At 38.1% G+C, this 25,559-nt stretch overlaps 1 protein-coding gene across 1 annotated transcript in view; it reads left to right on the forward strand.

The window, feature by feature from the left end:
- Positions 1-13,306, forward strand: part of LOC131160453 (probable LRR receptor-like serine/threonine-protein kinase At1g06840) — an 86,257-nt gene extending 72,951 nt beyond the window's left edge. Inside the window, exon 20 of the mRNA XM_058116154.1 lies at positions 12,628-13,306. Within this exon, the coding sequence (XP_057972137.1) occupies positions 12,628-12,969 (342 nt within the window). The 3' untranslated portion in view covers positions 12,970-13,306. The remainder of the gene's footprint in view (positions 1-12,627) is intronic.
- The last annotated feature ends 12,253 nt before the right edge of the window (positions 13,307-25,559 follow it).

Consider the following 25,559-nt stretch of genomic DNA (forward strand, 5'->3'; position numbering starts at 1 on the left):
CCAAAATCCTTGAGTGATCCAGCTTTGACAAAACGTCACTAGGACCCCAAACATCAAAATAGACTAGCATGAAAGGGCTTACTACTTGTGCATTGACTTGGGATGACAAGACTTGCCTTCAAGTCTAGACATAGAACTTGACGTAGCAACTAGTTGTTTTAAATTGTCCAATGAAGGATAACTAAGGCAACAAAGGATTTGAAGTAGTGTAGTACAATGCAAGCAGCAGAAAGAGGCATTGACTCAAAGTAATACAATCATTAGCCTTATGTCCTCTGCCAATCATCTTCCCCATCTTTGAGTGGGCTCGGTCCATCAAACTTGTGATCAAAGGCAAAGGGAGGTTAGGTTATCTTACTGGCGAGAGGAAGAAGCCCGCCTCAACTGATGTTGCAGCCTTGCAAAAATGGAAGTCTGAAAATTCCATGGTAACCGCATGGCTAGTAAATTTGATGAAGCCTTCAATCGGAAAAATCTACTTGTTCTTACCAACGGCGAAGGACGTATGGGACGCCGTTCGTGAGACGTACTCCGATGTCGAGAGTTACTCTCAAATCTTCGAGATAAAGATTCGATTGTGGCAGATGAGGCAAGGTGAGAGAGACGTCACCGAGTACTTCATGGAGATGACACAACTCTGGCAGGAGCTCGACCAGAGCGTCAAGGAGGAGTGGGAATGCTCCGGCGACAGCACCCGCTACAAGAAACAACTCGAGAATGAAAGGGTCTTCGAGTTCTTGGCCGGCCTCAACAGTGAATTGGATGATGTGTGAGGACGAATACTTGGCCAACAACCCCTTCCATCGACCTAAGAGGTATTTGTTGAGGTGAGGCGCGAGGAGAGCAGAAGAAAGGTGATACTGAAGACACCTATGGGCCATATTGGGCTGGAAAAATCAGCCCTAAATCTGAAACCAAATGGGCCTCAAGTTTTGGCCCTAATTTCAAAAGGCCCTACGGGATTTGGGCAAAAATCACATAAGGGGAAATTATGGTGCGAGCATTGTCGCAAGCCGGGCCATTCAAAAGATACCTGTTGGGAAATTCATGGAAAGCCTGCAGATTGGAAGCTGAGACAAAATAATAATAAAAAATGTGGATATTAAGAAACTACTGATAATTCAGTTGAGAAGTCACAAGGCGAAAAATGTAACAATACCACTCCTAGTAGCGTATTCAGTCCAAAGCAGATGGATCAGCTATATAAAATGTTTTCCTCAATTCAAACATCGGGTCAGTCTTCCACTGGTTCTCTAGCTTATGGAGGTAATTATTTGTTACCCTTAAATACTATATCTTGTTACAAATCACCATGGATAATTGACTTGGGTGCATCTGATAATATGACTAGTTCTTATCAATAGTTTTCATCCTATTCACCATATGCTGGAAATCTGAGAGTCAAAATTGCAGATGGTTCTCTATCAACGGTTGCCGATAAAGGAAGTATTTGCATATCTAACTCTGTAACTTTAAAATCTGTCCTATATGTTCCCAAGTTATCTTGCAACTTGTTATCCATCAGCCAATTAACCAAAGACTCCAATTGCTCTGCTAAATTTGATTCATCTCATTATGTTTTTTAGGACCTATCATTGGGGAAAACGATTGGCACTACTAAGGTGCATGAGAGACTCTACTACTTTGAGGAGGCAAGCTTGAGTGAATGATGTAATATTGCAATTTGTGATTCTGCATCTATTTTTAAAGATACTGAACTTTTGTTATGGCATTCTAGGATGGGTCACCCAAATTTTCAATATTTAAAACGTTTGTTTCCGTCTATTAGTTCAAATAAAATTTCTTCTGAGTTTCAATGTGAAGTGTGTGAGCTTGCAAAACATCGGCGTGCTTCTTTCCCACCATCCATATACAAACCATCCCACCCATTTACTATGATTCACAGTGATTTGTGGGGACCCTCAAGATCCCTTAATCGCACCCATACAAAATGGTTTGTTACTTTTATTGATGAACATACTTGTCTTTGTTCGGTTTTCTTGTTGAAAGATAAAAATGAAGTTCGTTCCATTTTTTTCAGTTTTCATTCAATGATTCAAACACAATTCCAGACTCACATTCAAATTTTACATACTAATAATGGTACGGAGTATTTTAATGATATTCTAGGAACTTATCTTCAAGAAAATGGGATTGTTCATCAGAGTTCTTGTTTGGATACCCCTCAACAAAATGGGGTTGCTGAACGAAAAAACAGACATATACTTGAAGTAGCTCGGGCATTGATGTTCACTACAGACATGAAAAGCTATTTTTGGGGCAATGTCATCTTAACAACTACCCATCTCATTAATCGAATGCCGAGTCAAGTACTTACCTTTGCCACTCCTCTCCAGAAATTCCAGGAACATTTTCCTACCTCTCGACTCACCTCCAATCTTCCACTGAAAATCTTTGGCTATACTGCCTTTGTTTATGTTCATGCTCACCATCAGGATAAATTGGATCCTCGTGCTATTAAATGTGTCTTCATTGGTTACTCCCCTGCCCAAAAAGGCTACAAATGCTATGACCATGTCTCAAAAAGGATGTTTGTTGACCTTGATGTCACATTCTTTGAAACCACTCCTTATTTCCCAAAGACCTCTCTTCAGGGGGAGAAATGGAGTGAAGATCGGTTCTTTGACTTCTTTACTACTAAATCTATGCCATCTATTGAGCCTCCCATTGCTTCATTCCCTAACCCATCAATTGAACCTTCCATTGCATCACTTCCTGACCTGTCAAACACAAAAGAACACTTAACCTCAGAGGGAGATGCAGGAAAGCAAGACAATGCAGACATACTCGTTTACTTAAGAAAGCCAAACACAAAGAACAGGGAGAATCTCATACCTGAGGCACCAAGAGTGTTGGAACCGGTGATGGCTCCGAACAACCATGAGTCCACGCCCAATCTTGATCTGGTAATAGATAGTCATGCTCTCTTCTGATAATCCTGTACTTGATGACATCAATTTACCTATTGCAATCAAAAAACAACCTTGATCATGTACTCAATATCCTTAGTCTAAATACATGTCTTATAAAAGCTTGTCTACAGGATATCGTGCTTTTGCCTCTAACCTTGACAGGATGAGAATTCCAAAGAATATTCAGGAAGCTTGGGAAGTACCTAAATGGAGGGAGGCGGTCATGGAGGAAATGTGGGCTCTGGAAAAAAAATGGAACTTGGGATGTAATGAATTTGCCGAGAGGGAAGAAGCCAGTTGGTTGTAAATGGGTCTTCACAGTGAAATATAAGTTTGATGGCACAGTTGAACGATATAAATCCAAACTTGTTACAAAAGGATTTACACAGACTTATGGCATTGACTATACGGAGACATTTGCACTGGTGACAAACTTGAATACAGTTCGGGTCCTCTTGTCCTTGGCAGCCAACTTAGATTGACCACTACAACAACTTGACATCAAGAATGCATTTCTAAATGGCGAGTTAGAAGAAGAAGTCTACATGACTATACCACCAGGCTTCAGTAAGAAAGGTTAAGAAAACAGAGTGTGTAAACTCAAGACTTCCTTGTATGGACTCAAACAATCTCCCAGAGCATGGTTCGACAGATTTGCAAAAGTAATAAAGAACCAAGGATATCGACAAGGGCAATCAGATCACACCCTATTCTTCCAACAGTCTGAAAGGGATAAGAGAACAATTCTAATAGTGTATGTTGATGATATAATCCTAACTGGGAATGATACAGTAGAGATGGGAAGATTGAAGAAAGTTATAGCTACTGAATTTGAAGTTAAAGACTTGGGACAAATGCGGTACTTCTTGGGCATGGAAGTTGTTAGAACGAAAAAGGCTATTAGTGTCTCTTAACGAAAGTATATTACTGATCTCCTAATTGAAACTAGCATGCTTGGATGCAAACCTAGTGAAACCCCGATTGAAGCAGTAAAGAGGGTTGAAAACTGTGGAATACCAGTTGAAAAGGAGAGGTATCAGAGATTGGTTGGTAAGCTAATCTACCTATCACATACTAGACCAGATATTGCATTTGCAGTCAGTGTGGTAAGCCAACACATGCATTCATAAAAAGAAGCTCATTTAGATGTTGTGTACAACATCCTTCGATATCTCAAGGGCTCCCCAGGCAAAGCACTCTTCTTCAAGAAATGTGAAACTAAGGAAGTAGAGATCTTTATAGATGCAGATGGAGTAGAATCAGTGGAAGATAGAAGGTCCACCACCGATTATTGCACATTCGTCTGGGGAAATCTGGTAACTTGGAGAAGCAAAAAATAGAATGTAGTGGCTCGTAGTAGTGCCGAAGCTGATTTCAGGGCAGTTGCTCAAGGAATATGTGAAGGAATGTGGTTACAGAAACTCTTGGAAGAACTACAGGTCCCGGTAAAATTTCCTATCAAATTCTATTGTGACAACAAAGCAGTCATCAGTATCTCTCTCAATCCAGTTCAACATGACAGGATTAAACATGTGAAAGTGGACCGACACTTTATCAAAGAAAAAGTTGAAGAAGGAACTATCTATATGACTTATGTACCTACCAAGGAACAAATTGCAGATATCTTTACTAAAAGGTTGGTATGACAAAACTTTGATGATCTCATTAGCAAGTTGGAGATGATTAATATCTATGATCCAACTTGAGGGGAAGTGTTAAAATCCCAAGTATCTTTGTGAATAATGAATAAATTAGGAAAGTGGGTAAATGTAGAAGATTATATATTATTCTGTAGGGGGATTATTTCCTTGTTTAGAATTGGTGATTGTACTATATAATGTAAGATTGGGATGTACAGAAAGTGCAGAATTCAAGAAATACAGAAATTATATTCTGTTTTCACAATCAATTTCCATCTTACAAAATTTCCATTGGAATTTCAATGAATCTATTGATATATATCTAAATTTCAAAATTTTAGTGAAATTTTTTGAATTTTTAACAAGTAAAAAATTTTCTTGGAATTAAAATATGAGATTTAAACATAAAGTCAAATTTATCTCTCAATTTATCTATTTATTTTATTGAAACCAAAGATGTTACTAGACCTTTTGTAATTATATGAAAAATTAAACCTATACATTAGCAAAAAATTTTATTTAGCCATTTATGTCTAAATTTTCTTCATTTGTATAATAAATAATAATTAATTGATTTATGAATATCATTTATATTATCTGAATATGTTTATTATGAATTTTATATTATGATTATTGTACCTCATAAACAACATACCTATCATGGTGTATTTAGTTTATATATTAGTTACAAAAAACTTTCATTTTTATGTCTAGTAACCAATTTTTAAGTTTTGGAAAAGAATTCCACGATTTACTCATAATTTCCATTATTTTTAAAATTTAATATCTAAACTGATATCGAAATTGAAATTACCATAAAAGTTTTTGTACTTTTGAAGCTTGGAAATTTTAGTTGAAATTGAAATTTAAGACCTTGATTAAGGATAGCTCCCTATTTTACAAAATTAAAGCAATTAAACCCCAAAAAAGTGAAATTGAGAGTCCTAATTTGAATTACACAAGCAATGACATAGAGAATGGTGAAGAGACCTTAATGAATTGCTTTGTGATCACTTAATACCTTTTATCCTTCAATTAATTGTGAAATTTGCCCTGAACAAAATTGGACGTCAACAACTACCCTATTCCTTTAATTGTAGTAGTAGACCCGACAGCAAGGGTGATATAAGATAAGCTTTCAAAATACTGGAGTGTGGAAAAGAAAATTGGTTAAACCCATCATATGGTCGTTAGAGACTCAATCTATAACCCAAGCACTAGTTAGAGAAATATTGGACAAAGAGCAAGTTATATGGTTACTTAATTGACCAAGAGTTGCAATGGGAAGAGAAGCTTGTTAGGATGCTTGAATACTTAAGGAGCTCTAAAGACTCTTTCATATGAAATTTATACAATGTTGTTCTCCACTTGATGAACTTGAAAAAGTGGAGTTTGTGGTGGTTGCATTGCGTGGTGATTTACCATGAAGATCAAACTCTACTCAATAGACTTATTAGCCTACAATGAAGGCACTTGCATAAGGGACCTCTACCACATCCATCCCTTCCACCATGACCACTCAAACCATGTTGAGTAGCTGGAGCCAAAGACACGGTGCCGTGTGTGAGCTGGTGCCGCGTGCAAGCTGGTGCAAGCCACGTTGAGTTGTGTCCGTAGCTATTGATTGTCATTTATTGTAATTCCTCCATCACCATTTAATGTAATTCCTCCAGCCATCTATAAATAGAGAGGTGTGTGCGAGTGAAAAATGAGTGTAAAAAAGGCATGAGGAAGAGTGCAGAGAGAGAGTTTGTATTTTCTCCCGATTTTATAATGGATTGTGGTGTGCTCCGTGGACGTAGGTCAGTCTAGACCAAACCACGTAATTTCTGGTGTCTCTTATTTTTCTAGTGTGCGTTTATTGCTCACAAATTCCTAACAAACCACTCAAGAACTTCTACGGCTGCTTGGGTCAAATCCAGAAAACCCGGAGGTTCTCAGAACACAGGTTCCTAGGGCACAAAGAATATTGAGTACTGGAATTGTGGAAAAACTGGTCATTACAGAAACCAATGCAAAGGTCCAAAGAAAGAATACGAGACGAAGGCGAAAACAGAAGCAAATGTTGCTTCAGAAAATGATGATATGTTGATCTACTTTTTGGAGTGAAAAAAGGAGTTATGGGTGTTAGACTATGGAGCTTCATTTCATGCCACTTGCAATAGAGATTGCCTAGAGGAGTATACACGAAGTGACTTCGGTAAAGTATACCTTAGCAATGATCAACCTTGCGACATTGACGGTAAGGGGACAGTGAAGATCAAGATGAACGGGCCAGTATGGAAGCTGAGAGATGTCAAATATATTCCAAACCTAAAGAAGAACTTAATCTCAGTTGGTCAACTGGCAGATGAAGGATATAACACAACTTTCATTGGTGATGAATGGAAGATTTCGAAGGGTGCACTAACGATTGCACGAGGTAAGAAAAGTGGAACTCTTTATGTAACCCCTAATGCATGCATGTCTATTACAGTTGCTATAGGAAATGATGATAGCAACATTTGGCATCAACGACTCGGACACCTGAGTGAGAAGGGACTCAGGGCGATGCACTCAAAAGGAAAGTTAACTAATTTACAGTCAATGAAGATTGACACATGTGAGGATTGCATACTTGGGAACAGAAGAGGGCCAGTTTCCAGACGAACACCAGTACCCCAAAGAAGGAGAGACTTGAGCTAGTCCATTCAGATGTATGGGGACCAACGACCATTTCATCCACAACTGGGAAGCACTACTTCGTAACATTTATTGACGATCATTCTCGGAAGGTATGGGTTTACTTCCTGAAAAAAAAATCTGATGTCTTTGATGCTTTTAAAATTTGGAAAGCAATGGTTGAAAATGAAACTGGTTTGAAAATCAAGAAGCTGAGAACCGATAATGGTGGTGAGTATGATGACACCGGGTTCAAGAAATTCTGCTATGAGCATGGTATCAAAATGGAAAGAACTGTGCCACGTACGCCTCAACACAATGGCATAGCCGAACGGATGAACAAATCATTGACAGAAAAAGCCAGAAGCATGCATATGCAATCAGGCTTACCAAAGATGTTTTTGGCAGAAGCAGTCAACACAACAGCTTACTTGATTAACAGGAGTCCATCAGTACCATTGGACTATAGACTACCAAAAGAAGTATGGAGAAGTAAAGAGGTAAAACTTTCACATTTGAGAGTTTTTGTTTATGTTGCATATGTACATATCAATGATCATGTCAGGAATAAGCTTGATCCAAAATCCCGGAAATGCACCTTCGTCGGTTATGGTGGAGATGAATATGGGTATCACATTTGGGATGATGAAAACAAAAAGGTGATCAGAAGCCGAGATGTGATTTTTGATGAAAAGGTAATGTACAAAGATAGACACAAAACATAACCTACAGAGTTTGAAACAACCTATGTAGATGTGGATGATGTCCTAGAAGGTGTAAGGACACGTCAGCGGAACACTGAGAATCCTCAGGAAGAGGAACCTGTGGAGCAAATTGTTGCACCGCTACCTCCTACTCCAGCTCCAGAGTTTAGGAGATCTTCTCGACAGCATGTACCAAATAGGAGGTATGTGAATCATTTACTTCTTACAGATGGAGGAGAACCTAAATACTATGTTGAAGCATGTCAGGCAAGAGATTCGAGCAAGTGGGAGCTTGCAATGAAAGATGAGATGAAGTCTCTTACCTCTAACAAAACATGGGAACTAGCTAAGTTGCCCAAAGGTAAGAAGGCTCTTCACAACAAATAGGTGTACAGGATCAAAGAAGAGCATGATGAATCTAAGAGGTATAAAGCCCGGTTATTAGTCAAAGGTTTCAAGCAGAAGGAAGGAATTGACTACACTAATATTTTTGCACCAATTGTGAAGCTGACAACCATCAGATCTGTCTTAAGCATTGTTGCCTCAGAGGGCTTACGTCTTGAGTAGTTAGACGTGAAGACAGCATTTCTTCACGGTGACCTTGATGAGGAAATTTATATGCAATAGCCAGAAGGTTACTCAGTTAAAGGTAAAGAAAATCTTATGTGCAGATTGAAGAAGAGCTTGTATGGTCTTAAACAAGCTCCTAGGCAGTGGTACAAGAAGTTTGACAGCTGTATGCAGAAGAAAAATTTTCAGAAGTGCAATGCCGATCACTGTTACTACTTCAAGAGGTATCGTACTAGCTGTATTATCATATTGTTATATGTTGATGATATGCTAGTTGCAAGATCAAATATAGAAGAGATCAGAAAATTGAAGTAGCAATTGTCAGAGGAGTTTGACATGAAATACTTGGGTTCTGCAAAATAGATTCTTGGGATGCGGATCTCTAGAGATAAGCAACAAGGAACGTTGTGGTTATCAGTCAGAGTACATTAGCCGTATTTTATAGAGCTTTAACATGAGCAAGCGCCAAAATAGTAAATACACCATTGGCAGGTCACTTCTATCTCTCTAAGGATCAGTCTCCCCAGACAGATGAAGAAAAAGATTTCATGGCTAAGGTACCATACGCTTCAGCCATTGGAAGTCTCATGTATGCTATGGTTGGTACCAGACCAGATATTGGCCAAGTAGTGGGACCTATCAGCAAGTTTATGTCAAATCCAGGGAAGACTCACTGGGAAGCAGTGAAGTGGATTTTCAGATATCTACATGGCACTATTGATAAGTGCCTATGTTTCGGCAAAAGCGACTTGAAAATTCAAGGGTATGTAGATGTTGATTTTGCAGGTGAAATTGATCATCGCAGAAGCACCACCGGATATATATTCACTATTGGCACAACAGCTGTTAGTTGGATGTCACAGATACAGAAGATTGTTGTTCCATCCACTATAGAAGCTAAGTACGTAGCAATGACGAAAGTAAGTAAAGAGATGATTTGACTTTAAGGTTTGTTAACAGAGCTCGGAATAAAGCAGGAAAGAAATATTTTATGCAACGACAATCAGAGTGCGATACATCTGGCAAAGAACTCTGCATTTCAGGACCAAACACATTCGATTACGTTATTATTTCATCATATCTCTATTAGAGGATGGAGTGTTGATACTGGAAAAAATCCAAGGTAGCAGGAATCCGGCAGATATATTGACAAAGGTGGTGACTACAGAGAAGCTGAAGTTGTGTTCAACTTCAGTTGGTCTTCATGCCTGAAGATATATTTGAGTACATCATTTAACAATATACTGGTTGTGGAGGCGTCTCCATCTCCAAGTGGGAGATTGTTGAGTAGCTGGAGCCAGAGACGCGGTGCTGTGTGTGAGCTGGTGCCGCGTGCAAGTTGGTGCAAGCCGTGTTGAGCTGTGTCCACGGCTATTTATTGCCATTTATTGTAATTCCTCCATCACCATTTAATGTAATTCCTCCAACCATCTATAAATAAAGAGGTGTGTGCAAGTGAAAAATGTGTGTTAAAAAGGCGTGAGGAAGAGTGCAGAGAGAGCAGAGAGAGAGTTTGTATTTTCTCCTGATTTCATAGTGGATTATGGTGTGCTCTGTGGACGTAGGTCAATCTAGACCGAACCACGTAATTTCTAGTGTCTCTTATTTTTCTGGCATGTGTTTATTGCTCACAGATTCCTAACAAACCACTCAAGAACTTCTACGGCTGCTTGGGTCAAAACTAACATGACCTTTTTATAATAAAAGCAATCTTCTTGGAGCTAGAGGTTGAAACACTTGAACTAGGAGTTAAGGAATGTGTGCTAAAGGAAGGACGAAGGATTTGAAAATAAACATAAGCAAAGGATGGCAAATCCATACTACAAAGAGTCTAAGACCGGTTGCTTTGAACTTGGGTTTCAAACCTGCTAGGACCCAAAGGAATATCATTTGCTCCCTTCACTTTTGCATCTCATGAGCATCGACCATTATGGGTTGCACGATGTTAAGTTCCTCATGGATGTGCTTCATCTATTCAAAGTCCTCCGTGATGCTTTTGCCTCTATATTGTAATTGAAAGTACTTCAGGGAAAGATCGTGCCTACATGTAATGTTATGGCATTATTAGAGTTTGACAAAATCCCAAGTCTCCTTGCATACATCCACATGTATGCACATTCATGCAATATACGGTCCCATCTAGTTCCATAATAGGAATATGGTAAACGCATCCTCCTAGTTCCACACTTCTTTCCTTTTATTGTTGCTGGGTTAGGATTGAAACAAGTGTTCATATTTGCCTAAGCTTGTCAAATAGATTTTAATAGCTTTACACCACTGCACATAATTCTTTCCGTCCAACTTCTCATTTGTTATCCATGCAATGATGAAAGGGACATACTACCAGGATTTATGAACTACACCCCAACACTCAAAAACAAGGTCAACATGGAACATGGTTAATGAAACAACCATGAACGAGGGGAACAACCAGAACTACCATGAGCAAGGTACAAGCAAACAGTACTCTTAAGTCTATAACAAAGCCTCATATGTTGGCACATGATGATTGAACATTTGGTCTTTGACCAATGCATGAGGGCATGTCACTGGTTGTCACTAGCTAAGTTCGTTTAGGGCATTATACGTGTGATTGCTTATCTTGTAAATATGGGATGAGTAACCATTATGTAAATACTAGTGTAAGTTTTACTTCTTCAAGTAGGACAATGTCTTACTGAAATATGTGGCAGGTTGTCATGAGGCAAGCTTGTTCAAGGCATTATGCTTGTCTTTGACTGCTTGTGTGCATATAGGATTGGTAACCATCATGTAAATACGAGTGTACGTTTTATTTTTGAGTAGGATATTGTCTTAATGAAAAAAAAGAGTATGACTCCTCAGTCACATTGATGTTTCCTAGTGACAGAGTGCTAATAGCATAGAAAGCTCTTTAGGGGAGGGTGAGTTTTTATTATTCATTGTGTAATTTACTAGCGTTTGCAAACATATTTTGCCTACTTGCCTCCCTCACTAAACACACCTTGCCTATGAAGGTGTGATTAATAAATTGCATTGCTTTATGGTTTACCATGAGACTTATGTTTACGTACATTGTTTGCTTACTGTTTGTACTTTATTTGTACTCAATCATTGTGAATTTGTTCATGTGGTGAAACCTGGTTTACTTTCTGACTGGTTAAGCTAGTGTGCTACAACTAGTACCACATGACCCTTCACATAGTGAGAAGTGTTTGGGTCCATAATACTGGGCCTTCGATAAAATTTGAGGGGGTTACAAATCAGCAATATTTGTGAGTAATAGTGCTCTTGGTTTTGCAAAATCTAAAGGGGTTCTTATGGTTTGGAACTGTTAGTAACACATTGGAGCTTTCCAGAAACTAGTGGAGTGGTTTTAGGTCATTGGTGGTGTGGACAACCCTCCTATGCAGACATGCATACCGTTATAAGTTAGGATTTGGTTTGGTGGTGTCTGTGGCCCTTGTAAGTTTAGGTCAGATCATGCTCTCTACCATGTTAAGGTATTGTGTGGCCTAATCAAACTCATAGATCTCTCCCTCTATTTATAATATATGTCAAATACGGCACAATGACCATAATACACTCACTAACTCTTAGTTACTAACAAAGCTAATACTATTAAATAATCAATGACCAATAAAATCTTTTGATATAGATGATGCAACCTCATTGAAAAGTGAACATTGCCCATTTATTGGAACATGCTTTATTTTAAGAAATGAAGGACAATATTAAATGTTCAATGCTCCTTTTCAATAAACAGAAGGATTTTGAATCAACAACCTTAATGTTCACCTTGAATTTATGTTCATTTTGGGCTAATAAGCCTAATATTGAGTAACAAAATAAAGACTGTGCTAATATTGCCACATCATTAGTAATGAAGCTAACTTGCCCTTTTCTCTTCATCTTTTAAAGTTAGTCTTCCATTAGATGAAAATAGACCTGCATTAAATTAGTCCCTCTTTTTTGAAGCATCTACAGTTCTATGACCTTAATTGGTTTTGGGAAATCAACTTGGATTTTTGCAAGCATGTAAACAATGACCCTTCTCACCATGTAAATTTATTAAGTCTATCCCAGGCCATGGCGATCACCCTGCTTTCTCACATGTGCATAGTACTAATTGAATGCCAGGTAATTGCAGCTTGTCAATCTGGAATGATGTTTTCCATAATAAACCGCACAATGGGTCCGTACCCATCTGAGTGTGTCAATAAATTCATGACTTTGGCCCTCAAGTGCTGTCAAGAGGAGACAAAGGCACGACCTTCAATGTTGGAGGTGGTCAGGGAGCTGGAGAACATGTTATCATTGCTGCCAGAATCTAACACCATTCCATTAGTGTCAGATGCATCCACGTCTGGAGTGCCATCTTCAGTCCCATCGGCCTATTCTGGAAGGAACTCCTATCCATCTACTGAGTTCCTTGGAAGTAATCTTGTCAGTGGTGTCTTCCCCACCATCAGGCCCCGTTGATGCAAGTAATAAACTTATAATTCCTATAAACTTGTAAAACCTCTAATACTTATGAAGTCTTGCAGGTTCAAAAAGACATGCTGAATCCTTTGTAGTTTCATTCCCACAGAAGGGCCGAATTTGTGCAGTCCTAAGAGCTCACTGGGTTTTCCATTTTTGGGTTTTGGCTGAACAGTAATATGTATATATAGTTCTGCGTGCTTTGTGTTGTACAGTGCCCAACCTCGCCAAGTGTAGAATCTGTTGGTATATCCCGGGTCTGGGGTTGTAGTGGGAGAGATGACATGTGAAGTATCTGAACCTAGTTCCATGCTGCATAAGCAATAAGCATTTTTTTTAATGCATTAGTGTTCCCATTAATCTTCGCATGTTACCTTAAAGGGGAAAAAAAAAAAGTAACCTGTTGATTCTTCTGAAGGGGAAAAAAGATCATCGTAGTCAAAATCTGCTTCCAAAATGTGCAACCCTATGCCAACAGTGGGAAAATCTAATAGATGGATTTGTAGAACTGCCCAAATGAATTGGAAGAACTTCAGGAATCTATAACTTGGTTGATGGATGTTTTATGCATACCCTACTTTTGTTTTCAGATTACTTTTGATTACTATGTATGAAGACAATTACAGCTAATGTTCATGTACCAGCAAGACCAGGTGTGAAAGAATGGCAAGTGCTAGCAACCACCTTTATCAAATTCAGTACTTGAGAGAAATTCCAGCGATTCTTTTTTCTCAGATCTTTTTGGTGGTTGTGTGACAGATTTTCAGTTACATCATATATAACCTCCCATCGGTTGACAAAATGTCCCTTATCAATCTGAAAAGAAAAATTACACAAGAACATGTACAAACATGAAGATGTACAGGGTCCTGGATTTGATTCAGGAACATTTGAATAATTTGCATTCATCCAAAAAATCATTTCACAAAAATTTGCAGTGTGAGACTTGGATTAACCAATACAGTTTGGTAGATTTATTTTCATATTCAACTGTTTTTTAATATTCAACTGCCTGTTGGAGTCAATGTGGCAGACCTAGTTCATAGCTGAAGGAAATTGCCAGCAAGCAGCCAGCCTATCTGACCCCAAGTTGTCCTTTTCATCTATTTGCTGTATGCTGCATCAAACAAATTGACATTGTCATGGGGTCAAACAAATTGACATTGTTTTGGGGTACAACATCATTTTCATACAAAGCCATGACAAATTGCTTTTACCAAACCTTGTTTTAGCATTCTATCATGATTTTGTGTACCCAAGCCTCATTTTGTGAAGTTTGCAAAAACAATATCAAGAGACTGTTTGGATCGGGAATTTTGTTTGAAAAAAAAAGGGAAGAAAAATAAAAAGGAAATTTATTTTTTAATTTTAATTTTTCTCCATACCAAATACCATTAAAATGAAAAATTGTTCTAATGTGATTAAAAATTAAGAAAAATCAAGTGTTAAGTATGTGTAAAGTCAGCCCTCATATGTTATATATATTCATTTTTCTTTGTAACCAAATAAGAAAAAATGGATTTCTTTCTCTTTCCCTAGTGTTTTTGAATTCCAAACCTTAGTGTAGCACGTGAATAGATTGTTTTCTAAGAGAATAAATAATAATCTTCCTTTGGAAGGTTAGTTAGTTTGTTAGTTCCATCAAGACTTAGGATGCGTTGTGTCAATCTATATGGTTTTTGAATAGAGACTACAATTAGACATCAAAGTGTTTGATGAAATCTCTAAATTAGGATTCCTTTGATAAAACTAGATACGGAAACATATATGATTTGGTAAGTTGGAAATGTTGGAATTGGTGTATTCCCAAGAGGGGGGTGAATTGGGTATTTGAAACTTTTCTCCTAAGTAAATTTAAATTCCACAAACAGTATTACACAAACTTAGGATCTTTCTATATAATCATAAACCCAATTAAATATTCAAATAATTAAACGCAAACATTCAGTGCTGAAATTTAAATTGTAGAAATTAAAAGTGGGCACAAGAAATGTTATCGGGGTTCGTCCAATACTGCCTACGTCCCTGTCTCAGCTCACAAGCCCGAAGATTACCACTATTACTCACTTAATGGGTGGAGCGATGCCGTATACAACACTAGGTCAAATTATCAGGGCTGACCTCAACTTTTTCAACCTCTCCTTATAGGGGCGGAAAAGACCCTCCTCAGGCCACGCTTGAATTACAATCGATCAATATAAATTTTGCGTACAATGAAAGGTGCTTCTAACACAAGCAGATTTGTACAATATTGTGATCCAAATATGCACTCACATATAATCGGAATATATGTTCAAGTGAGATAATTTCTAACAAGATTTCAACTCTCCAAAGATGTATATAAACGTGTGTATACGTGAGAGTGACTACCTTTGATTTAGAAAGATTATAATCAGTATATAATATCAAAGGAACTTTGAATCTCAAGGTAAGAATCTCAATAATAATATTTTTTAAATATTAAGCACAACCGAGATTTAGGGATCAAGGTTGCTAAAAAATAATTTATCAAATAGTGCATGCAAGCTTTCGAATCTACCAATGAAGATGTCAAGACTTAGAAGCTAACAAGAGTTCTTCTCAAATAATATTTATCAATCAAATATATTGAGAAAGACCCTAGCTTTACTCTCCAAGAAAATTATCAAACAATGCAAGACAATGATAGTAAAAAGCTTCAAGAGGAATATATGTAACCTCACACAAGTGAGAATCAAACTCATTTTAACTTGCAATTATTTTGCAAGAAAGGAGCACAAGAAAAATATAACTCTCTTTTTTGAAAAAGATTTAGCAAGAATAAAATGTGAGAGTATTAAAAATTTGACTTGGAAATATGAAGTATAAGCAATATGGGCTCAAGAAAAATCAGAGAGAATTCTTGCTAATTATATTGCTAATCTATGCTAATTTGGACAAATGAGGGGTATATATAGAATTCCCTTAATTTTAGACCGTTAGGGATACGAAGGGACTTTCTGAAAAGTTTAATTAATGATTAACCCCTATTTAGAGTGAGTTATCGCGATTAAAAATACGGCAACTCGAGAGTTTTAGTTGACCGTATTCATGGTTCGATCAACCATATTGCCAAGTTCGGTCAACCGTGGAGATTTTGAATTGCGAATATGGTCGATCGTATTCGGGCGATTTTGACCCATTCGAGGTTCGGTCGACCAACAAAGAGTTCAGTCAGCTAATCAAATAGTTCGGTTGACCGTGGCCAAAGAGAACTAAAACTTTGGTCGACTAAGTGTACAGGGTGTCAGGCACGTGGCGGTTCGATTGACTGAGGACACTATGTTCAAACCTAGACGGTCGACCATACGAAGTCAAAATATTGACTTACATACGGTTCGGTCGACCATATCATTTATACTGCATAAGTTCGATCGACCGAGGCTTAATCTCCTTAACTAACAGTGGTTCGCTTAACCAACATAGTACAACTAGATTGGTTCGGTCGACCGAGGCCTTTCCAATGGTCATTTTAGGTCCTAATTTTTATTTGAAGTCACCCCTGTTCACATAGGTATAACTTTTCAATTATAGGGGACTTTTCATGTGATTTTTAGGGACCTAAAGTCAATCTATGGCCTTGAGCATTAAGTCCAAAAAATCCGAAGTCGGTTGACCGAAGATGATCCCTAAGGTCAAGCTATGGTCTTCAGCATATAAACACATTATGCATGAGATGGAGTTATTATAGACCACAATGTTACAGACCAAATAATGAAACAAAATGCATTTACAATTAAAACGAATGTCTTCTTCTTTTACTCTTGACTCTTCATGGAATCAGCTAGGATTACGTGCTTTAAGTCCTTTTTGGCTTCCACTTCACTTACATGTGTGTGTTTTGAATGATTAACCTGTTCAAGTACGTATGTAACGCCCCAAACCCACCAAGTGGGGCCCAAGGTATAATGAGACCAATCACACGTCTCTGATACTAATCACGTCGCAGAACGTATTAAACAATCTCAAATAAAATACCAAAGTACTATAAACATATAGAAAAACCCATAAAAGAGTATAACCAAATTCTCCATATTACATAATCAGGATAATTTAACATAAAACTTTACATAAACCTGTTCTTTTAACCACTCACAACTAAACCCCGCCCCAGAGCTTTCCAAGCTCGATCACCTGAAGGACTTGAAAAGAATAATAAATCGCCAGGGTGAGACACCTCTCAGTAAGGAAGAAAAAGTTGTAACAATGTGTGGCAGAGAGTTCAATACATACAAAAATAATCATCTATTATTTAATATCATTAGCACCAAAGAATCCACATCATCAATTACGTCTCTCACATCTGATGATATACACACATTCATAATTATTTTTACTGATAATTTTCGAGAATAGGGAAAACCACTCGCCCATAAAAGTAGCCTCTCTCTTCTCTAACACCAATGCTAAGACACTCACCTTACTCAGTAAGCTCTCGGGTTATGTATCCAGGCAAAGCCTTCGAGAATAGGGAAGTTTACCCGCCCATACAAGTAATTTCCCTTTACTCTGGTGCCAACAGAAAAATTATCAGGGCACTCGCCTTTCTCAACAAGCCCTCGATAGAGAATTTTACTTTTCTATAAATACTTTTGTAATTAAATTTACGCATGTCCAATGGTAATCATTACACAAAGATCCACATGTATACGCATATCACAACCAATCTACACAGGATATACACATTCTTCAATCACACCCACACAGGGTCCATATTAACACAGAATTCAACGTCCACACAGGACTAACATCCACACGGGAATACCGTCCACACAGGACTCACATCCACACAGGAATACTATCCACACAAGACCCACATCCACACAAGTTACTACATAAGCTTCTCAACCACATAGGTTACAAATTCACACACACAATCCCATTCATAGTAAATCGATAAAACAAACTCATCATTCCATTGCCAATGTTTTAGCCCCTTAATATAAACGCCCATATAATGACCTCCTCATACCACTACCAACGTTATATGATGATTATATTAGGTACGATATAATGACCTCCTCATACCACTGCCAACGCTATATCGCAATTTACATGAATCGTAGAACAATACACATCCATTGCATAACCCATAATCCAAGCACATCAACACATTTACCACAGTATACAAAATCAAACAGTACTCACAGTTGAACAGGATTCATAACCAAACGGATTTTACAACCCAAACAGCAGCCACAAGCGAACAACAATCATTATCCAGCAATACTCGTAACCATTTAATTATTAAAGTTATTTTCATACCACACGGTTTTTCCCAAATAAGATATATATTTAATCAAAATCATCTTTTGATCCAAAATTCTAACCATTTAGAAAATTATACCTAAATATATATACTTTTATACTTGAATTTAACCGGTTCAAAAATTAATTAAAAAGCTGCTATAACGTTTTCCCCTTTCCTGCTCCTCGAGATTCTGCCTAAACCGAATGGAAAACGAGACATTGTATTCCAAAAATCCTAACTTAATTAGTTTAACATCAGGATATTTAACATTTATCATCTCCTAGGCCCACACACTCCCAATACTTAATTTAATAATAATAATATCCTACTTACCCTGGTTTTGGAGTGGTGCCCAAGTACTCCAAACTAAAAAATATGCTCCACCTATGTTGTAGAGAATTTTTCTAAGAACCTCGTGGTAGTTTCTGATCATCGAATTGGGATAAATCCGAGCTAGATTTGAAAAAAAAAAATAAGTAGGGAAAACGAAACCTAGAAAGAGAAAAGGAGAGAGGAGAGAGAAATTCGAGGAAAAGAAGATCGAAGACCTATCTATAACTAGGCCTTCATCGACGAGACACGTGGGTTCGTCGATGAAGCCAAGAAGAACATTCGTCGACGAGGTCAAAATGTTCGTCGACGAAGCGTTTAAAAACCTAAATTTTCCCTACTTTCGGTAATTCCTCATTGACGAGACACATGTACTCGTCGACAAAACCCAAAAGGATGTTCGTCGATGAGGAGAACAAATTCATCGACAAGTCCCTACTTGATACTCTTGTTGCATTTCTTTTCCCCTTTCTTTATCCCCCCCCCCCCTTTACCTTTTATTTATTTTCTTTTATTTTTCTGAGTTCAGGTTATTACATCCTCCCCTCCTTAAAAGAATTTCATCCTCAAAATTCGTTAATTTCATATTTTCTCAATCTTAAGAACTAGCTAACCACATTCATATATTTTAATTAATTATAGCATATGCAGCATCAAATCACTCAAAGTCAAACAAGATCATTACTTATGCAAATGTAAACATATTACCTGCACCTTTAGTATTGTCCCCCCTCTATTGTACCAAGCATATAAACACGTGTCGGGTTGTCGCTGCCACGAGGCACCAGGTTGTTCCTCCAATTCAGATATGGAGCAGGTGCATTATTTGGCTGTTCTCAACACTCTCGGGCTATGTGGTCATACTTGCCACATCTATAGCACACGACACCCCTTCCCCGGCATTGTCCCCAATGCCTTTGATTGCATCTAGAACAATGGGGGCGTGACGAATCTCCCTATCGTCCTCGATCATTCCTTTCTAGCCTCTAACCCACAGTATCTCTATCTCCCCTCCAAAACCCCTGTCTGACATTTTCATGAGGGCTGGGAGACATGGGTCTCTTCCTCCATTCTAACGCCTCTGCACCTCTCCGCAGACTCGACTCTGCAACGGTGGCTTTATCCACTAGTTATGTGAAGTCCTATATCTGCAAACATGTCATGTGCTTATAAATCCTCTAATTTAGGCCTCTTTCAAACCATCTCTACTTTTTATATTCATCTAAAACAATGAAAGGTGCAAAACGGGAAAGTTCCAAGAACCTAGCAACATACTGTTGAACTGTGAGGCGCCCCTGACTCAAGTTGAAAAATTTTTCCGTCTTCGCATTCCTGGTGGTGGCGGGAAAATATCGGTCGTAGAAGACCTACTTAAAATGACCCCAGGTCATCGCTATAGGTACTGCTCGCTGCTCTTCGAATAGCTCACTGCTTGCCACCACCGTTTAGCTTCTCCGGTTAGCTTGAAGGTGGTGAATAGAACTTTCTACTCCTTTGTGCAATTCAGCACTGGTAATATTTTATCCATCTCTTGCATCCAAGTCTCAACCTTGATTGGGTCAATGCCACCCTCAAAAGATGAGGGTTTCAGGCGGGTGAATTGATTAATTGTACGGCCCTGGTGCACTAGTGGGTAGCTTGATCCCCCGAAATCTCGTCTCATCTCTTCCCTGACCTAGTGAGCAATACCTCGCAACAATCGAGAGATTTCAATCTCATCTCCGCTGGAAGCTCCCAACTCATTTCCTCCTTCATCATCCATGCCTTTACCTCTCAGATCCATCCTGGATATATATAACAAAGGTAAGGTTTAAAATTTCTACATCTCAACATAACTGACATAATCATAAAACAGGAAACCAAATTAATACCCAAATCCTCAATTAAACATCCAACATCCAATTATTCAAAATCATATTAACCTTCAAATTCTAATTTCATGTTTCAAACTCTCTGTTTGGAAACATCACCGTCGATGGATTTACCGTGATTTTCTAAAACCGTTGACTAATTCAAAAAATCACAGTAGTCCGTCAAGGGATTTCCGCCTCCAAGCTACGAAACAAAACTCAAATTCCTATCAATACCCTAATCTACTCACTCCTACCCTTATCCAACTCAAACCTATACTCTAGTATTAATCCTCCTAAAGTCTGCAGAATCTATAACCTAAAGCTCTCATACCACTTATAACGCCCTGAACCCGCCAAGTAGGGCCCAGGGTGTGATGAGACCAATCACACGTCCTTGATACCAATCACATAGCAAAACTAATTAAACAACCTCAAATAAAATATTAGAGTACTATAAACATATATACAAACCCATAAAAGGGTATAACCAAATTCTCCATATTACATAACTAGGATAATTTAACATAAAACTTTACATAAACCTGTTCTTTTAACCACTCACAACTAAACCCCGCCCCCGAGCTTTCTAAGCTCGATCATCTGAAGGACCTGAAAAGAATAATAAATCACCAAGGTGAGACACCTCTTAATAAGGAAGAAAAAGCTATAACAGTGTGTGGCAAAGAGTTCAATACATACAAAAATAATCATCTATTATTTAATATCATTAGCACCAAAGAATCCACATCATCAATTACATCTCTGACATCTAATAATATACACACATTCATAATTATTTTTACTGATAATTCCCAAGAATAGGGAAGACTACCCACTCATACAAGTAGCTTCCCTCTGCTCTAACACCAATGCTAGGGCACTCACCTTATTTAGTAAGCCCCTCAGGTTATATATCCAGGTAAATTCTTGGAGAATAGGGAAGCTTACCCACCCATACAAGTAGCTTCCCTCTACTCTAGTACCAAAAGAAAAATTACCAGGGCACTCGCCTTTCTCAGCAAGCCCTTGGTGGAGAATTTTACTTTACCATAAATACTTATGTAATTAAATTTACACACGTCCAATGCTAATCATTACACAAAGATCCACATGTATACGCATATCACAACCAATCCACATAGGATATACGCATTCTTCATTCACACCCACATAGGGTCCATATTCACACAGAATTCAACGTCCACACAGGACTCACATCCCCCGGGAATATCGTCCACACAGGACCCACATCCACACAGGTTACTACACAAGCTTCTCAACCACATAGGCTACAAATTCACACATACAATCTCATTCATAGTAAATCGGTAAAACAAACTTCTCATTCCACTACCAATGTTCTACCCCCTTAATATAAACGCCCATATAACGACCTCCTCATACCATTGTCAATGTTATATGGCGACTATATCAGGTATGATATAACGACCTCCTCATACCACTGCCAACGCTATATTACAATTTACATTAACCGTAGAACAATACACATCCATTGCATAACCCATCATCCAAGCACATCAACACATTTACCACAGTATACACAATTAAACAATACTCACATTTGAACAGTATTCACAATCAAACAAAATTTACAACCCAAATAGCAGCCACAAGCGAACAACAATCATTATCCAGCAGTACTCGTAACCATTTAATTATTAAAGTTATTTTCATACCACACGATTTTTCCCAAATAAGATATATATTTAATTAAAATCATCTTTTGATCCAAAAGTCTAACCATTCAGAAAATTATACCTAAATATATATAATTTTATACTTGAATTTAACCGGTTCAAAAATTAATTAAAAAGTTTCTATAATGTTTTCCCCTTACCTACTCCTTGAGATTCTACCTAAACTGAATGGAAAACGAGAACTTGTATTCCAAAAATCCTAACTTAATTAGTTTAACCTCAGGATATTTAACATTTATCATCTCCTAGGCCCACACACTCCCAATACTTAATTTAATAATAATAATATCCTACTTACCCTGGTTTTGGAGTGGTGCCCAAGTACTCCAAACTAAAAATATGCTCCGCCTATGTTGCAAAGAATCTTCCTAGGAACCTTGTGCTAATTTCTGATCATCGAATCGAGTTAAATCTAGGCCAGATTCAAATAAAGTAAGTAGGGAAAATGAAACCCAGAGAGAGAAAATGAGAGAGGGAGAGAAATTCGCGGAAAAGAAGATCCAATGCCTATTTATAACCAGGCCTTCATCGACGAGACACGTGGGTTCGTCGATGAAGCCAAGAAGAACATTCGTCGACAAGGTCAAAATGTTCATCGATGAAGCAAAAAACCTGAATTTTCCCTTCTCTCAGTTGTCATGCCTCGATTCCGATAATGAGACCCCGGGGTGAATTAGTAACCTAACATGTCCCTGTATCATACAAAAACCCAATGATACACCATAATGAATGAGGGTCCGACCCCGTGGGGTTCCCGTACACCCTATACGCATTAACATATATAATAATTAGGCAACAAAAATCATTCTTTCTATACATACATGGTACCATACTAGAGTCTATACGAAAGGAGTCTAAGCTCCATAATACAAAACATAATCCAGGTGTCAACCAAAACCCAAAAAGACCACCCGATAAAGTCCTAGTACTTACACAAGTACTTTCCACAGTACACCAACCACTATGCTCCCAACACAAAGACGCTAGTTTCGGTTACTCGAAGGACCTGAAAAATATGTACATACGATAGGGGTGAGACGCCTCTTAGTAAGGTAGATCCAAATATATCGGTGCGTGGCATATAAGCGTTATCATGAAATAAAACATACACAATTTAATACAGTTCCAGTATTTTCACAAAACAGTTCCAGTATACCAACGATACAAAGCAATACGATCTGGTGTAGTCACACCCTTCGGCCTAAGCCGGACTGTCTAGTGGTATTTCACACCTTTCGGCAAAAGCCGACTATCTGGTGGTATTTCACACCCTTCGGCAAAAGTCAGTGCCCCTAGTAACCTAGCATAGCATAAGCCCATAGCATTGAACCGGTGTAGATCTAGTGTTTTCACACCCTTTGGTAAAAGTCGGCTGATCTAGTGGTATTGCGCACTCTTCGGTAAAATTCGGATATTAAAACCTGAAACAATTCGGAACCTCATTCCGATTTCATTTCATCAAAACACAACGCATGCATGTTCATATAACAAATCAATCCACACTCATTTGGTAATCTCAACAATCATGATTTTCAAAATACAGTTTTAAACAAGTCAAGGCACGACCATCTCCATAATACAATATATATCACGATATATTCACAGTTTTCCAACGAAACTAGAGATGCAACCCAATGCCCCCTTTTCCCAAAATTGTAATATGCAAAACTTATAATTTTACCCGTTAGATTTCCTCAAATGAGTAACCAAAACACACATAGGACCGTGAACCATAGTTCTACCAAGTCTGATTTTGAAAATAACCGACATAAACAAAATCCCCTTACCTTTCCCCAATTATCCAAATCCGAACTCTACGGCTCCTAAACAACGAACCGAGTTCCCAAAACCTTCAAATCACAGTAGTAAACATACTCATAATTTCATTCCCTACAAAACTACAGGAATAGAAATGAAAATCGAGTCTTACCTCGATTTTGGGTCAAAACTCGAAAATGCTCAAAACAAAGATCTGTTCCACAAATCTCAAAGAGAATTCTTCCCTGATCCTTGTAGTAACATCGGATCATCGATTCTAACAACATACGGTGAAGAAGTCTAGAGAGAGAGAGAACTTCGAGTTCTTAGAGACAGAGAGGATTTTTGATTTCTTAACTTCTAAGCAATGGAAAAAGATATTTATAACCCTTTGACTCGGCCAACCTTGTTGACAAGGCGGCGTCTTCGTCGACGAGTCAACGAAGGGAGTTCGTCGATGAAGCGGTGGCCTCATCGACGAACCTAAGATTTCCGGATTTCCAGAAACCCCTTAACTTCTCCTTGTCAACGAGCACCTACATTTCGTCGCCGAGCAATAGAAGGGCCCTCGTCAACAAATTCCAGCTTCGTCAACAAAGTCTGCTCAATTACCGTTTTACCCTTCTCTTATTTATTTATTTCATATATCACAGTTCGGGTTCTTACACAGTAATTCCTCGTCGACGAGACATGTGTACTCGTCGATGAAACCCAGAAGGATGTTCGTCAATGAGGAGAACAAATTTGTTGATGAGGAGAACAAATTCGTCGATGAGTCCCTGCTTGATACCCTTGTTAAATTTCTTTTCCCCTTTCTTTTATTCTCCCCCCCCCCCCTTTACCTTTTATTCATTTTATTTTATTTTTTTGAGTTCAGTTTGTTACAACTTAGACACACAGATTAGTAACATGCAGCTTGTCATTATCAATGTAGAGACCCGGGGAAAAAAAAAAGGACAAAATCGGCGGTGATTTTTTGGAATGAAGAGAAAATCGGTAATGATTTTGTGCAGTTACTACGGGGCGATAACAAGTTAAATAGTAAAATTGGGCCAGATAAAGAATCGGCGATGAAATTTTGAGGGGTTGAGTCTACAAAGGTGATATTAAAGAAAGATACTACAAGAGTTTATAAACAAAATCCATTTCTTCCTTTTTCTTTCTCTCCCTCTCATGAAACCCTATGGTTCTTCCCTCATATTTCTTCGACTCTTGCTCTATTAAGGTCTGTTTTGACAATCTGATACCACCACGAGGCTCGTGGGATCATTCTCAGCAAGGTTATCGGAGCAGATCGTTGATTTCAGATTTTGGGGCACCATCCCAAAATCAGGGTAAGTGAGATATTTTAGAGTTTTATCGTTAAAATGAAGTATATGAAATCTAGGAAGTGTTATATGAATGTTGTTAGGGGATTTGAGTTTATTAAATTAGGGTTATTGATTCAAGGTTCAGGTGAGCGCTGTAGGTATCATTTTGGGGTTCCTGTCGGCATAATTTAGGAAACCAGGTAAGGGGAATAGATTAAGCTAGTAGTTTTTATGAATTTTCTTATATAAATGGAAAATATATGTGTTTATAAATGTATATGGTTATCATAGGAATTTTAAAGAAATGTCAACCGTTTGAATTATGATTTTGAGCTTAGGGCGGTATAGATAT

Source organism: Malania oleifera, chromosome 7, assembly GCF_029873635.1.
Source record: "Malania oleifera isolate guangnan ecotype guangnan chromosome 7, ASM2987363v1, whole genome shotgun sequence".
Lineage (NCBI taxonomy): Eukaryota > Viridiplantae > Streptophyta > Magnoliopsida > Santalales > Ximeniaceae > Malania > Malania oleifera.